The sequence below is a fragment of the Panthera tigris genome, chromosome D4, assembly GCF_018350195.1.
Source record: "Panthera tigris isolate Pti1 chromosome D4, P.tigris_Pti1_mat1.1, whole genome shotgun sequence".
Classification (NCBI taxonomy): domain Eukaryota; kingdom Metazoa; phylum Chordata; class Mammalia; order Carnivora; family Felidae; genus Panthera; species Panthera tigris.
In genome coordinates, this window is record NC_056672.1 from 90,081,711 (window position 1) to 90,097,050 (window position 15,340).

General features: G+C 62.0%; 1 protein-coding gene and 1 long non-coding RNA gene across 2 annotated transcripts; one reads left to right on the forward strand and one right to left on the reverse strand.

The window, feature by feature from the left end:
* Nucleotides 1-1,803: 1,803 nt before the first annotated feature.
* LOC122233057 lies at nucleotides 1,804-6,046 on the reverse strand. The gene is made up of 5 exons (XM_042964234.1): nucleotides 5,883-6,046; nucleotides 5,197-5,446; nucleotides 3,099-3,225; nucleotides 2,430-2,615; nucleotides 1,804-1,903 (listed from the first exon to the last, which is right to left on the reverse strand). Exons 1-5 carry the CDS (start codon nucleotides 6,018-6,020, stop codon nucleotides 1,804-1,806), a joined length of 801 nt encoding a protein of 266 aa, XP_042820168.1. The 5' UTR covers nucleotides 6,021-6,046.
* Nucleotides 1,902-2,920, forward strand: LOC122233059. Its single transcript, XR_006210506.1, has 2 exons — nucleotides 1,902-2,165; nucleotides 2,478-2,920. It is a non-coding gene; the product is annotated as an uncharacterized LOC122233059 (long non-coding RNA).
* Nucleotides 6,047-15,340: the final 9,294 nt, after the last annotated feature.

A 15,340-nucleotide genomic window follows, 5' to 3' on the forward strand; every position in this document is an offset into this window, starting at 1 on the left:
CACAGAAGGACTCAGCTTCCTCCTCCTAAACTGGGCTGCGTAGACAGTGTCCCAAGTGCCCCACAGGCTCATAGACGACCCTGTGTCCTGGGATCTTCATCCCTGGCCCTCTGATCTCCCCTCCTGGGAAAATGCTTCCTACTCCCTCAGGGTCCTTCTGAGCAGAGGGCAGCCTGGGGGCTTGGAGGACAGAGGACCTGGGTGTGCAGCACGTGGCCGAGCATGGACCCTGGTGTGGGGACCGAGGTCAAGACCCTCCTTGTTGGAGCCTTGGGTCCTCATTAGGAAGTGGTTCCCCAGGCAGTGCCCTGGCTGGGGCAAGGAGGCCTCGTGAGGGAGCTGAGCACCATGGGAGGCACACGGGCCACAATGGAGGCTTCTGAGGGTTGTCACCTGGACCCTGGAGCCCAAAGGCTCTGCTCCTGCGAGACACACACAGAGAGACAGAGTCCGAGGCAGAGACAGAGAATGGACCCAAGAGAGAGGAAACCAGAAATTCCATGAATTGGCCCGGAAATGACACCCAGTCATTATATACTAACCCTTAAACCCGGTCATATGGGCCGCCCACCCGGGACGGGAGGGGTGACAGAGGGACGTGGGACCAGGATTCGGGAAGGCTGGGAGCCACAGTGGGGACCGCCCAGCACCTAGGCCCAGACCAGGCACTGGGACCCGAGCCCAAATGTAATGGAGCCCCTGGAGTGCGTGTCCAGTGGACCCAGGGTGTGAACGATTTCACCTCCACCTTCCCCCGGGACCCAGGCAGGAGGGGTGGCTGTGCCTGGACCCGGAGAGGACCCAGGCCCGCGTGAGTGTGTTCCGTGCCAGGCCCACCCCTTGCTCATCCTTCCACGGCCACGTGTGCCCACGAGCCTCATGGGATAGCAGGCACGGGACGTGTCTACAGGTGGCTCCCTGATGGCGCCCCTACAAGTAGATGCCACAAGGACCCCACTGTGCAGACGGGGAGACCGGGGGGCCCTAGGAGGCACGGGGTCTGTGCAGGGCCCCAGCACTGGTCAGGAGGAAAACCCAGGTCTCAACCCAGCTCTGTGGCCCCAAAGCCGCGGCCCCAGCTGCACCAGGCCTTGCGGGGACGTGTCTGGGCTGTGTTGGTGTCACTGTAGGGACAGGGCATGGGGTGGAGGGGAGCCCTTTGCAGCCTGGGAGGGGCTCTTGTGGGAGGAGGAAGCCGGGTAAGGGAGCCCCAGGAAGTGACCTCACCTCCCTGGTAACAGAGCCCAACAGAACTCGGAACCCGGGTCACCAGGCACCCACGTTCTGGAGACAGCGCCCGACTAGGCTCATTAGTTGGGACACCTTCGCTTGACGAACATGTTCTCCTGTTGTGTGCCTGTGTCCCCCGGCTGCCGGCTCAGGGGAGCCCGAGGCCGCGATGCTTCCCGTCCCTTGAGACAGTGGGTCAGGTCGTGCACAGGACGCCTCAGGTCTCTACCTCGCAGGGACCCAAAGGTAACACAGGGAGACCCAGAGACAGCCAGTGCAGCCCAACACCGCTCTGATCTGACCTGTGCAGCCCCATGTCCCCCCGTGTGTGTGTGTGTGTGTGTGTGTGTGTGTGTGTGTCTGTGTGGAAGGAGGGGTGGTGTGTGGAAGGCCCACCTGAGCAGGGGCAGACTGATGAAGGGGTCAGATGCCTGGTGGGCGGGTCAGGCTCACATCCCCGTCAAGGCTGGATGGGAGGGACAGGGTGTGCTGGGGTGGTCCTCTTGTCTTCGAGGTTCATCCTGAGCCTTGCTGGTGGATGTCACTGTGTCCCAGGGGCAGGTCTGTGCACATTCAGGTCTGTGTCCCATCTGGGAGCCACAGGTGGAGAGGGTGGAAGGACTGTGAGGATGACTGGGCAGGGCTGTGATGTCTCCGGGTCGTCCGCGGGTCACTGTCTTTACAGAAATCAACCGATGAAATCGGGAAACGATTGGCGGAATCCCGATTCACCCGCCCTACAGAGTTGTGCATGTGCCCCGTCGCCCAGGAGGGCCACCCTGGACCCAGGGAGAGAGTGGCCGCACGGAGGTCTCTGGAAGCAGGGCCTAGAGTTGGCCTGGGAAGGCCTCCTTCACCGCCCTGGCCCCTCCACAGGGTCCTGGTTCACCGGTCGTGGGATCAGGACCCGGAGCCCCCGGAGCCAGAGCCCGAGGGTGAGAAGGCTGGGGGTGGGAGATGTGTGTTCACGGGGTCCGGGCGGTGCTGGGGCACCAGGGAGGAGCCCCCGGGGGCTGGTGTGGGGCCAGGAGCAGAGACTGAGAGCCCGGGCTGCGACCTGCAGGGGGGCAGAGGTCCTGGTGTGGGTTCCTGGCCGCGGCTTCTCGGGGAGGCTCTGGGGTGAGTTGTGTGTCTGCAAAGGCCCCTGGAGAGGCCGGCGCTGGGTGGGTGGGGGGCGGGGGGACCTTCCCTCCTCTCACCCTGAGGCCTTGGAGCCGCTGCAACCATCACTCTGTTTCCTTCTCAAGAGTCCGGGGCAGGAGCAGAAGCCGGTGTGGCTCCAGAGCCCGGCCCAACGGCATCGGGGTCCTCGGCGTCTCTGCAGGCAGGGGTGGAGTCTGGGGCGACTCCTGCAGGGGCCGGAGAGCCAGCAGGTGACCTGGGACCTGTGCGGGGACAGCGGGCACCTGAGCAGAGTCAGCTGGGTCCTGCTTCTGCTCCCGACATGGTTCCTGCCACCGCCCTTGTTCCCGCATGGATTCCGGCCACAAATCAAGGGCCTGAAGGCCTACAAAGGGTGTTTATTGTATTTCTAATTCTTGCTCCAATCCCAGTCTCCGCCCCCCCACCAGAATGACTCTTCCTCTTCTCCCTTATCCTTTCTCTTCAGCTACTTTGTAGCTGTTACTTTATTTGCTCATGGTTTGTTTAAAATCCACAGTAATCTTCAATAAAAATTTTATTTATTTTACGTTGTGCAATTCCTGAGCGCTGGGCATGCTCACGATTCTGTGAACCACGCCACAGAATATTGTTGCAGAATAATTCGGTCCCCAAGGGTCACCGTGTACCCGGAGCCCTCATTCCCCATTCGTGCCCCCGCCAGCCCCTGGGAACCCCCAGTCTGCTTTCTCTCCGTGTTCCGTTACCTACTCTGGAGGTTTCCTTCAAGTGGAATCTCACCAGAGATACTTTGGGTCCGCACCGACTTTTCATATGGGACAGATTCATTTTCGTACTTTGTGGTCGTTTCAAATAGACGTTTTCTCCTTTGACCTTGAAATCACAAGGGATTAAAGATTAGGTGGGTTAAAAGAGGCCCCTTCGGTGACAATGGGCACGGTCTCAGGGTGGAGACCCCTGTTTATGCCGTGACACCACAGCCTGACACGAGAGAGGACACGGCTGGTCCTCCCGTGGCCCAAACAGAAACCGGGAGATGCGGAAGGCTGGACGGTCACACCACAGAGGGGAGAGCATCCCTCACGACCCAGGGCCAGAACGGTTCACAGGCCTCTGGGCCAAATAATGCGCCAAAGCCAGTGCTTTCCCCGGGATGGAAGCCAGACCCGTCCCAGTCCAAGGGGAGGCGACCCCCATGGGAGCAGGCGTCAGAGATGTGGGGCGTCCCGGGGAGGGACTCGGGCAAGTGAGACCCGAGGGAGGCAGTGGTGGTCCATTCAGACGGGCAGTTTTCTGGTCTGGGGACCGGCAGCCCAGGTGACACGTGAGGAAGCAGAGGTCCCCAGAGACAGGTGGGACGGGCTCCCGTCTCTGCGAGAGAGTCCTCAGGCAGAGAGGAGGGAACGGGGGCTCCAGGGGGACGCTGCCAGCCTGCCGGGAACCAGCCCCTCCGGCTGCAGGTGCACTTGGGTGGCAGAGGGACCTGAACGGGACAGCAGTGCGTGGCCGGCCTCGCTTTCCCCATCCAAGGCCAACGTCCTCTGCAGCCCTTGCCACTCCGCCCCTCGTCTCAAAGCAAGGTGGTCTCTTCACTCAGGTTCCCTGGTGCCCGTTCAGGACAAGGATGCCTCCCGGCAAGAAAGAGGAGAGCCGGGCGGGGCTCACACAGCCCCGGGGGCCCTGGCAGACAAGCCGGCACTCGGCCTGTGGGCCACGGCCCTCTCCTGCCCCCACCGGCACCGTCTGCCCTCTGTCCCTTGACCCCCACCTCCCAGGAGACGAATCCAGCCCGAGGACAGCCTCGGGGATGGCCTGGGAAGCGCTGGGTGTTAGGACAGGTGAGGGAAGACACAAGGGGTGTTCTCGACTCCCAAATCTAACGACCCAAGTCTGGGAGGCGAGAGGAAGATGGGAGGAAATGCAGGGTGTGCATTTGCACGTCTTCCTAAGAGTAGAGGTGGGTGGGTGACGCAGGGACTCGGGCAGAGACCTGACGCCTTCAAGGGAGCCGGGAGGAGGGTCCGAGAGAACCAGAGCAAACCCACAAAAGCACAGGGGCGGCGGGAGGTGCCGCAGACATACGTGTGCGGGTCCTCCAGGGCCCCCACCCTTCGCTCTATGTGTGTGTGTGTGTGTGTGTGTGTGTGTGTGTGTGTGTACGATGGCTAAAAACCTTGGTGAGGGGCACCTGGGTGGCTCAGTCGGTTAAGCGTCCGACTTCAGCCAGGTCACGATCTCGCGGTCCGTGAGTTCGAGCCCCGCGTCGGGCTCTGGGCTGATGGCCCAGAGCCTGGAGCCTGCTTCCGATTCTGTGTCTCCCTCTCTCTCTGCCCCTCCCCTGTTCATGCTCTGTCTCTCTCTGTCTCAAAAATAAATAAACGTGCCCGCTGTCCCCGCACAGGTCCCGGGTCACCTGCTGGCTCTCCGGCCCCTGCAGGAGTCGCCCCAGACTCCACCCCTGCCTGCAGACACGCCGAGGACCCCGATGCCCTTGGGTCGGGCTCTGGAGCCACACCGGCTTCTGCTCCTGCCCCGGACTCTTGAGAAGGAAACAGAGTGATGGTTGCAGCGGCTCTGAGGCCTCAGGGTGAGAGGAGGGAAGGTCCCCTCCCCACCCAGCGCCGGCCTCTCCAGGGGCCTTTGCAGAGACACAACTCACCCCAGAGCCTCCCCGAGAAGCCGTGGCCAGGAACCCACACCAGGACCTCTGCCCCCTGCAGTCCGCAGTCCAGGGCTCTCAGTCTCTGCTCCTGGCCCCACACCAGGCCCCGGGGGCTCCTCCCTGGGTGGCCCAGCACCGCCTGGGCCCCGTGCACCCCCATCGCCCACCCCCCGCCTTCTCACCCTCGGGATCTGGCTCCGGGGGCTCCAAGTACTGGTCCCAGGACCGGTGAACGAGGACCTTACGGCGGAGCTGGGGCGCTGAAGGAGGCCTTCCCAGGCGATCTCCAGGCCCTGCTTCCCAAGACCTCCGTGCGGCCACTCTCTCCCTGGGTCCAGGGTGGCCCTTCTGGGCGACGGGGCACACGCACAACTCTGTAGGGCAGGTGTAATGGGATTCCGCCAGACGTTTCCCGATTTCATCGGTTGATTTCTGTAAAGACAGTGACCCGCGGACGGCCCGGAGACATCACAGCCTGCCCGGCCATCCTCAGTGTCCTTCCACCCTCTCCCCCTGCGGCTCCCAGATTGGACACAGACCTGAGTGTGCACAGACCTGCCCCTGGGACACAGTGACATCCACCAGCAGGGCTCGGGATGAACCTTGGGGACAAGAGGGCCACCCCAGCACACCCTGTCCCTCCATTCCAGCCTTGACGGGGATGTGAGCCTGACCCACCCACCAGGCATCTGACCCCTTCATCAGCCTGCACCTGCTCAGGTGGGCCCTCCACACACGACCCCTCCTTCCACACAGACACACACAAACACACACACACACACACACAGAGGAGGGGATGTAGGGCCGCACAGGTCAGATCAGAGCGGTGTCGGGCTGCACTGGCTGTCTCTGGGTCTCCCTGTGTTACCTTTGGGTCCCTGCGAGCTAGAGACCTGAGGCGTCCTGTGCACGACCTGACCCACTGTCTCCAGGGTCGGGAAGCGTCGCAGCCACGGGCTCCCCTGAGCCGGCAGCTGCGGGACACGGGCACACAACAGGAGAACATGTTCGTCAGGCGTAGGTGTCCCAACGAATGAGCCCAGTCCGGCGCTGTCTCCAGAACATGGGTGCCTGGTGACCCGGGCTCTGAGTTCAATTGGGCTCTGTGACCAGGGAGGTGAGGTCACTTCCTGGGGCCCCCTTACCCGGCTTCCTGCTCCTACAAGAGCCCCTCCCAGGCTGCAAAGGGCTCCCCTCCACCCCATGCCCTGTCCCTACAGTGACACCAACACAGCCCAGACACGTCCGCGCGAGGCCTGGAGCGGCCGGTGCCAAGGCTTTGGGGCCACAGAGCTGGGTTGAGACCTGGGTTTTCCTCCTGACCAGTGCTGGGACCCTGCACAGACCCCGGGCCTCCTGGGGCCCCCCGGTCTCCCCGTCTGCACAGTGGGGTCCTTGTGGCATCTACTTGTAGGGGCGCCATCAGGGAGACACCTGTAGACACGTCCCGTGCCTGTTATCCCAAGAGGCTCGTGGGCACACGTGGCCGTGGAAGGATGAGGAAGGGGTGGGCCTGGCACGGAACACACTCACGCGGGCCTGGGTCCTCTCCGGGTCCAGGCACAGCCACCCCTCCTGCCTGGGTCCCAGGCCCCGCGGAAGGTGGAGGTGAACTCGTTCAGACCCTGGACCCACCGGACACGCACGCCAGGGGCCCCATTGCATTTGGGTTCTGGTCCCAGCGCCTGGTCTGGGCCTACGTGCTGGGCGGTCCCCACTGTGGCTCCCAGCCTTCCCGATTCCTGGTCCCACATCCCTCTGTTACCCCCTCCCCTCCCGGGTAGACGGCCCGTGTGACCGGGTTCTTAGGGCTAGAATATGATGACTGGGTGTCATTTCTGGGCCGATGCATGGAATTTCTGGTTTCCTCTCTCCTGGGTCCATTCTCTTTCTCTGCCTCGGACTCTGTCTGTCTGTGTGTCTCGTGGGAGCAGGGCCTGTGGGCTCCAGGGTCCAGGTGACAACCCTCAGAAGCCTACCTTGTGGCCCGTGTCCCTCCCCCGTCCCGGTGCTCAGCTCACTAATGAGGCCTTCTCACCCCAGCCAGGGCACTGCCTGGGGAACCACTTCCTAATGAGGATCCGAGGCTCCAACAAGAAGGGTCTTGACCTCGGTCCCCACACCAGGGTCCGCTGCTCGGCCACGTGCTGCCCACCCAGGTCCTCGGTCCTCCAAGCCCCCAGGCTGCCCTCCGCTCAGAAGGACCTTGAGGGAGTAGGAAGCGTTTTCCCAGGAGGGGAGAACAGAGGGCCAGGGATGAAGATCCCAGGACACAGAGTCGTCTATGAGCCTGTGGGGCACTTGGGACACTGTCTACACTGCCCAGTTTACAGAACAGGAAGCTGAGTCCTTCTGAGCTGTAGCCCGTCCACACTTCCTAGCTCCAGGAGCCCAGCGAGGTGGACACAGGACCCCAGACCCCGTCCTCCCCTAGTTCCTGTCAATCCCCCCGGACACTTGGTCACCTGGAGGTGGCCCCCCGGCAGCCCAGGGTTGCAGCCAGGCAGCTGGGGGGTAGAGGCTGGCCTAGGACTGGAGACTAGCACTGCTCCTTGGACCCTGCACACCTCACTTGTCCTAGGTCAGTCTTTGCCTCTCCTGACCTCAGTGTCCCCCCTGTCCCTGAGGGTCAGACGGCGAAGTGCATCAGCGTGGGCTTGGCCCAGGCTCGCCCCCAGGGGTAGGTGGAGGGGAGGTGCCCCGGGTACACAGGCCTCCCTCTCCAGGGCCAGCCGGGTCTGTGTCCTGGCCAGGTGTGCCCAGGGACCAGCACTCAGCACCTGTGGATGATCCAGAGATGACGCTGACGTGCATGAATCCAATCGCTCCCCACCTGGCTGGTCCCCCATGTTCCCACGTCCGTCAACTACTCTGGAACCCCAACCTTCCTGAGCCCCAGAACCATGCCCTCCCCATCCAGGCAGGCCTCAGGGTGCGAGGCCAGGTGGGTTGGACATCTGGGGACACGATGGCCAGTGACTACACCCACCCCACCCAGCTGGCCTGGACCGCAGACTCCACCCCAGGGTCCAGGTGCATGGACCCTGGGGCATGGCTGGGCCAGGGTCCTGGAGGCAGCAGTGGAGGCCGACTCAGGGCAGGGAGAAGTCGGTCCGCCCCTTGCCTTTCTCCTTTCCTCCTTCTGCCTTGTCTTTCTGGCAGGACGTTGGACAGAGGTCCAGCCTGTGCCTGGCTGCAGCCCTGGGGGAAGTCAGAGGGTGGCAAGAGGCCCCTGGAGGCCGGGGGCCACATCCAGGATGACCAAGTGTCCGGGGGGATTGACAGGAACTACGGGAAGATGGGGTCTGGGGTCCTGTGTCCACCTCGCTGGGCTCCTGGAGCTAGGAAGTGTGGACGGGCTATGGCCCAGAAGGACTCAGCATCCTCTTCTGAAACTGGGCTGCGTAGACAGTGTCTCAAGGGTCCCACAGGCTCATAGATGAGTCTGTGTCCTGGGATCTTCATCCCTGGTCCTCTGTTCTCCCCTCCTGGGAAAACGCTTCCTACTCCCTCAAGGTCCTTCTGAGCGGAGGGCAGCCTGGGGGCTTGGAGGACCGAGGACCTGGGTGGGCAGCACGTGGCCGAGCATGGACCCTGGTGTGGGGACCGAGGTCAAGACCCTTCTTGTTGGAGCCTCGGATCCTCATTAGGAAGTGGTTCCCCAGGCAGTGCCCTGGCTGGGGTGAGAAGGCCTCATTAGTGAGCTGAGCACCGGGACGGGGGAGGGACACGGGCCACAAGGTAGGCTTCTGAGGGTTGTCACCTGGACCCTGGAGCCCAAAGGCTCTGCTCCTGCGAGACACACAGAGAGAGACAGAGTCCGAGGCAGAGACAGAGAATGGACCCACGAGAGAGGAAACCAGAAATTCCATGAATCGGCCAGGAAATGACACCTGGTCATCATGTTCTAGCCCTTAGAACCCGGTCACACGGGCCGTCCACCCGGGAGGGGAGGGGGTAACAGAGGGATGTGGGACCAGGAATCGGGAAGGCTGGGAGCCACAGTGGGGACCGCCCAGCACGTAGGCCCAGACCAGGCGCTGGGACCAGAACCCAAATGCAATGGGGCCCCTGGCGTGCGTGTCCGGTGGGTCCAGGGTCTGAACGAGCTCACCTCCACCTTCCCCCGGGCCCGGGACCCAGGCAGGAGGGGTGGCTGTGCCTGGACCCAGAGAGGACCCAGGCCCGCGTGAGTGTGTTCCGTGCCAGGCCCACCCCTTCCTCATCCTTCCACGGCCACGTGTGCCCACGAGCCTCATGGGATAGCAGGCACGGGACGTGTCTACAGGTGGCTCCCTGATGGCGCCCCTACAAGTAGATGCCACAAGGACCCCACTGTGCAGATGGGGAGACCGGGGGGCCCCAGGAGGCCCGGGGTCTGTGCAGGGTCCCAGCACTGGTCAGGAGGAAAACCCAGGTCTCAACCCAGCTCTGTGGCCCCAAAGCCGTGGCACCGGCCGCTCCAGGCCTCGCGGGGACGTGTCTGGGCTGTGTTGGTGTCACTGTAGGGACAGGGCATGGGGTGGAGGGGAGCCCTTTGCAGCCTGGGAGGGGCTCTTGTAGGAGCAGGAAGCCGGGTAAGGGGGCCCCAGGAAGTGACCTCACCTCCCTGGTAACAGAGCCCAACAGAACTCGGAACCCGGGTCACCAGGCACCCATGTTCTGGAGACAGCGCCCGACTGGGCTCATTCGTTGGGACACCTTCGCCTGACGAACATGTTCTCCTGTTGTGTGCCCGTGTCCCGCGGCTGCCGGCTCAGGGGAGCCCGAGGCCATGATGCTTCCCGATCCTGGAGACAGTGGATCAGGTCGTGCACTGGACGCCTCAGGTCTCTAGCTCGCAGGGACCCAAAGGTAACGCAGGAGACCCAGAGACAGCCGGTCCAGCCCGACACCGCTCTGATCTGACCTGTGTGGCCCCATGTCCCCCCCCCCCGTGTTTGTGTGTGTGTGTGTGTGTGTGTGTGTCTGTGTGTAAGGAGGGGTCGTGTGTGGAAGGCCCACCTGAGCAGGTGCAGGCTGATGAAGGGGTCAGATGCCTGGTGGGCGGGTCATGCTCACAGCGGGTCAAGGCTGGAAGGCAGGGACAGGGTGTGCTGGGGTGGCCCTCTTGTCCCCAAGGTTCATCCTGAGCCTTGCTGGTGGATGTCACTGTGTCCCAGGGGCAGGTCTGTGCACATTCAGGTCTGTGTCCGATCTGGGAGCCACAGGTGGAGAGGGCGGAAGGACACTGAGGATGGCCGGCCGGGGCTGTAGATGTCTCTGGGCCATCTGCGGGTCACTGTCTTTACAGAAATCAACCGATGAAATCAGGCGGCGACTGTCCGAATCCCGATTCACCTGTCCTACAGAGTTGTGTGTGTGCCCCATCGCCCAGGAAGGCCACCCTGGACCCAGGGAGAGAGTGGCCGCACGGAGGTCTCGGGAAGCAGGGCCTGGAGTTGGCCTGGGAAGGCCTCCTTCACCGCCCTGGCCCCTCCACAGGGTCCTGGTTCACCGGTCCTGGGACGAGGACCCGGAGTCCCCGGAGCCCCCGGAGCCCCCGGAGCCAGAGCCCGAGGGTGAGAAGGCTGGGGTGGGAGATGTGTGTTCAGGGGGCCCGGGCGGTGCTGGGCCACCCAGGGAGGAGCCCCGGGGGCTGGTGTGGGGCCAGGAGCAGAGACTGAGAGCCCGGGCTGCGGCCTGCAGGGGGGCAGAGGTCCTGGTGTGGGTTCCTGGCCGCGGCTTCTCGGGGCGGCTCTGGGGTGAGTTGTGTGTCTGCAAAGGCCCCTGGAGAGGCCGGCGCTGGGTGGGGAGGGGACCTTCCCTCCTCTCACCCTGAGGCCTTGGAGCCGCTGCAACCATCACTCTGTTTCCTTCTCAAGAGTCCGGGGCAGGAGCAGAAGCCGGTGTGGCTCCAGAGCCCGGCCCAACGGCATCGGGGTCCTCGGCGTCTCTGCAGGCAGGGGTGGAGTCTGGGGCGACTCCTGCAGGGGCCGGAGAGCCAGCAGGTGACCTGGGACCTGTGCGGGGACAGCGGGCACCTGAGCAGAGTCAGCCGGGTCCTGCTTCTGCTCCTGCTTCTCCTGGTTCCACTGTTCCTGCCACTGCCCTTCTCCCCGCCCCTGCCCCCGCCCTTGCTCCCGCATGGATGCCGGCCACGAATGAAAGGCCTGAAGGCCTACACGGGGTTTTTCTTTTATTTCTATTTGTTGTTCCAATCCCCAACCCCAACCCCCCACCAGAATGTCTCTTCCTCTTCTCCTTTATCCTTTTTTTCTTCTACTTTTTAGCTGTTACTTTATTTGTTCATTGAAAATGCACATTAATCTTCAATAAAAATTTTATTTATTTTACATTGTGCAATTCCTGAGCACTGGGTACGCTCACAACGCTGTGAACCACGCCACAGAATTTTGTTGCAGAATATCTCGGTCCCCAAGGGTCACTGTGTACCCGGAAACCTCACTCCCCATTCGTGCCCCCGCCAGCCCCTGGGAACCCCCAGTCTGCTTTCTCTTCGTGTTCCGTTACCTACTCTGGAGGTTTCCTTCAAGTGGAATCTCGCCAGAGATACTTTGGGTCTGCACCTAATTTTCATATGGGACAGATTCATTTTCGTACTTTGTGGTCATCTGAAATAGACTTTTTCTCCTTTGATATTGAAATCACAATGGATTGGGGTGCCTGGGTGGCTCAGTCGGTTAAGCGGCCGACTTCGGCTCAGGTCCGTGAGTTTGAGTCCTGCATCGGGCTCTGTGCTGACAGCTCAGAGCCTGGAGCCTGTTTCAGATTCTGTGTCTCCCTCTCTCTGACCCTGCCCCGTTCATGCTCTGTCTCTGTCTCAAAAATAAATGTTAAAAAAAAAAAAAAGAAATCACAATGGATTAAAGATTGGGGGGTGAAATGGAGGCCCCTTCGGTGACAATGGGCACAGTCCCGGGGTGGAGACCCCTGTGCGTGCTGTGACACCACAGCCTGATGCCAGAGAGGACACGGCTGGTTCTCCCATAGCCCAAACAGAAACTGGGAGATGCAGAAGGCTGGACGGTCACACCACAGAGGGGAGAGCATCCCTCATGACCCAGGGCCAGAAAAGTTCACAGGTCTCTGGGCCAAATAATGCTCCAAAGCCAGTGCGTTCCCCGGGATGGAGGCCAGACCCGTCCCAGTCCAAGGGAGGCGGCCCCCATGGGAGCAGGCGTCAGAGATGCGGGGCGTCCCGGGGAGGGACTCAGGCAAGTGAAACCCGATGGAGGCAGTGCTGGTCTCCTTCAGACGGGCAGATTTCTGGCCTGGGGACTGGCAGCCCAGGTGACAACGTGAGGAAGCCGAGGCCCCAGCCGATCCCCAGCGAGAAGACCTCGTCCTGCAGGGGACCAGCTGGCCCAGTACTGGGAGAGCCCACAGAGCCCCGGTCAGCCATTCCCCAGCTCCCATGTGGGGCCCCAGGCAGGTTGGTCAGCTCTGCTCCCCTGAGTTCGGGGGGGCCCTCAGCGGGTGGTGGGGTCCCCCAGGAAGAGGGACCCCGAGCCCCAGGACGCCAAGATGCAGGCCTGCAGGTAGGACAATCCAAAGTCAGGGAGATGGGCTTCCTGACCCAGCTCGTCTTACTAGTGACCCAGGCTGTGCTATTAACCTCGGTGTCCCCACCTGTGACATGGGGACGTAACGGGCCTTCTAGATGGGTGAGGCTTCCTCACGGCTTCCTCACATTCCGTGAGAGATGAGGTGGAATCGTGGCCTGGTGCCTGGAGGACATAAAGGGCCACCTGGAAGGCTGTCCCAGAGTCCCCCAGGGCACAGGATTCCGGAAGCCCCTCCTTGGCCCCTGCCCGCTGTCCCCCTTCTGGGAACACTCAGCGTTGTTTGCGGAGGAGGTGGAGACGATCCAGAAGGTCAGCAGGTCCCACGTGGAGGAAGGTCAGCGCTGGAGGGACAGAAGGACGTGTCCCGTGCCCCCTTCCAGGGCCCGAGCTATGACACCCTCTGACCTGACCTGGTGTGGACCCCGCTTCTGTGGTTTCACTCCCTCCCTCCCTCCTTCCCTCCTTCCCTAATGCAGCTGGCGATCTCAGGTGCCTGCTGTGTGCTGAGCACCGTGACCTCATCGGTGAGCATGACCCAACGGGGTCCCCCACGTGGCATCTTCCTTTTCAGGGTCTGAATGTTCCTGGCCGTGTCCCCTCTGGCGAGTCTGGGAGGGAGGCCTCTGCCCATGCTCCCAGCAAGGAAACACGAGTCCAGAAGGTCCAGACGACCTGCCCCAAGTGCCAGCATGTGGAGCCTGGACAGAGGGTGGTCCCTGAGCAGAGGAGGGAGCACCGTGGCGGCCTGGCGCTCAGGTCCGCTGGGGGACGGTGTCCTAACCAGACTGGCTCTGTCCCCAGGGCCGTCGGGGTACCCGCGCTCCCTGGGGCACGTGGCCCTGGCTGGCAGGAGAGGAGGTGCCTCTGGGGCAGGACAGAGCCCTCAGACAGAGCGGAGGGTCGCAAGTGCTCCCCAAGGGGCAGGTGGACTCGGGCGCCCTGAGGTGGCATCACCGGGACAGCAGTGCCTGCGGCTGGGGTCCCCATACCTGTCCCCTCCTCAGGCCCAGCAAAGGCCCGTCTGCATGGCGTTTGCCCCCAAACACAAAGTCTGGGCCGGGAACCACCCTCTTCAAGGCCTTGCTCCCATTCTCTCTGCCTACCTCAAGTTACAAAAATGGACAATAGTTCAGGTGGTGGTGGATGCCCAGAGATGTTTTTGTTTCTGACCCACGTTGTGACATCAACGGCTGTGTCCGGCCGGCTGTGGAGTCGCGGAGAAGCAGGTGGAACATCTGGGAGCCACCAGGACCCGGCCCTGCAGGGGGCGGGGCTTGGCGACCCGCCCACCGTTCAGTTCTGCAGCCCCCGCTCCCCGAGCCTCATCATTGCTGCTCCGTGAGGCTGCTACTGTTTGCTTTTCAGGGCTGTGCCTTGTCTGAACCGCGTGAGGTCTGTTTCCTTTGTTGTGTGTGGCCCCTGGAGTCCCTGTGCGGCCAACTCAGGGGTCACTCAGCAGCGGGGCAGAGAGGTCACCCGTGTCTCTAAGTTATAGAGAGGAGGTTCCCACAACCTTGCCCTCGGGTTCGAATAATGTTGGAGCGGCTCAGAGAACTCAGACAAGCCTGTCACCTCCTAGATCGCCCGTCTGTCACACAGGACAGCACTCGGGACCAGCCGGGCGGAAGGGATGGGGAGCACAGGGCAAGGTGCAGCGGAGGCTCGGAGCCCCCCTGCTCTCTGCCCATCATCTGTGCTTCCTGACCGATCGGGTCCTTCCTCCCAGCTCATCTCGTAACTCCAGCCAAAGACCCTGAGGGCAGCCAAACTAACACTCAAGCAACAGGGATGGACGTCCCTGACGTCAGCAAGACCCCGCGGGATTGACCCCAAGACAGCGATCGACCCGACCTTCACTGTCCACCTCAAGTACCCACTGACCATTGTCCTAGATTGTCCTCATGTAAAATCCTAGGAAACAAATAAAACTTCACAAAAGGGGGGGGCACCTGTCATGATCTCGCAGCTTGTGAGTTCGAGCCCCGCATCAGGCTCTGTACTAACAGCTCCGAGCCTGGATCCTGCTTCCGATTCCGTGTCTCCCTCTCTCTGCCCCTCCCCTGCTCATACTCTGTCTCTCCTGTCTCAAAAATAAATAAACATTAAAAATTTTTTAAAAATTAAAAAAAGAAAGAAAAAGAGAGAGAGAACCACCACCAGGACTGTCTGCAGCACCTTGAGATGTCAGCCCCCTGTCTTCCCAGCGCCGGCCTCACCGAAATGGATCCTTTCCTGAGTCACCACCCTTTCTTGTGTCTCTCTGTCCTTGGCTTTTGTCAGCGGTGAGTGGCCGAACCTGGTCCGTTGGGACCCTCGAAGCCAGTGCCCGTGCACACTCGGGCCCCCGTGACAGTAACCGAGCGTGTCACACTCTCTGCTGTCTCCACGTGTTCACCAGTCGGATGGGCGTTCGGGGAGGCTTCATTACACGGGCACGATTGATTGGATCACTGGTCACTGGGGACTGAACGCCGTCTCCGGCCCCTCTCCCTCCCCAGAGGTGGGGGGAGGGGATGGAAAGTTCCAGCCACCTAGTCGCAGGGTTGGCTCCCCCAGCAGCCAGCCTCCCCCCTCAGGTAGAGTCCAAAAGCCACCCATGAACACAGCAAAAGGCAGTGTCATGGTTTTCATCACTCGGGAAATTTGGGAAATCTGTGCCAGAAACAGGGCGAAGACCAAATATATATTTACCGTGAAGCACAGTATCACGTTGCATATTCAGTGGTGCACAACCGATGCCCAGATCTTTTGCATCTTG

What these genes read in the sequence shown, in the direction of transcription:
- LOC122233057 (XM_042964234.1), bottom strand. Translation starts at nt 6,020, where the DNA reads ATGTTCTCCTGTTGTGTGCCCGTGTCCCGCAGCTGCCGGCTCAGGGGA. An exon ending in TAGCTCGCAGGGACCCAAAG is followed by an intron (nt 5,447 to 5,882) that starts GTAACACAGGGA and finishes CTGTCTTTACAG; the next exon opens with AAATCAACCGATGAAATCGG. An exon ending in AGCGGCTCCAAGGCCTCAGG is followed by an intron (nt 1,904 to 2,429) that starts GTGAGAGGAGGG and finishes CTGTAAAGACAG; the next exon opens with TGACCCGCGGACGACCCGGA.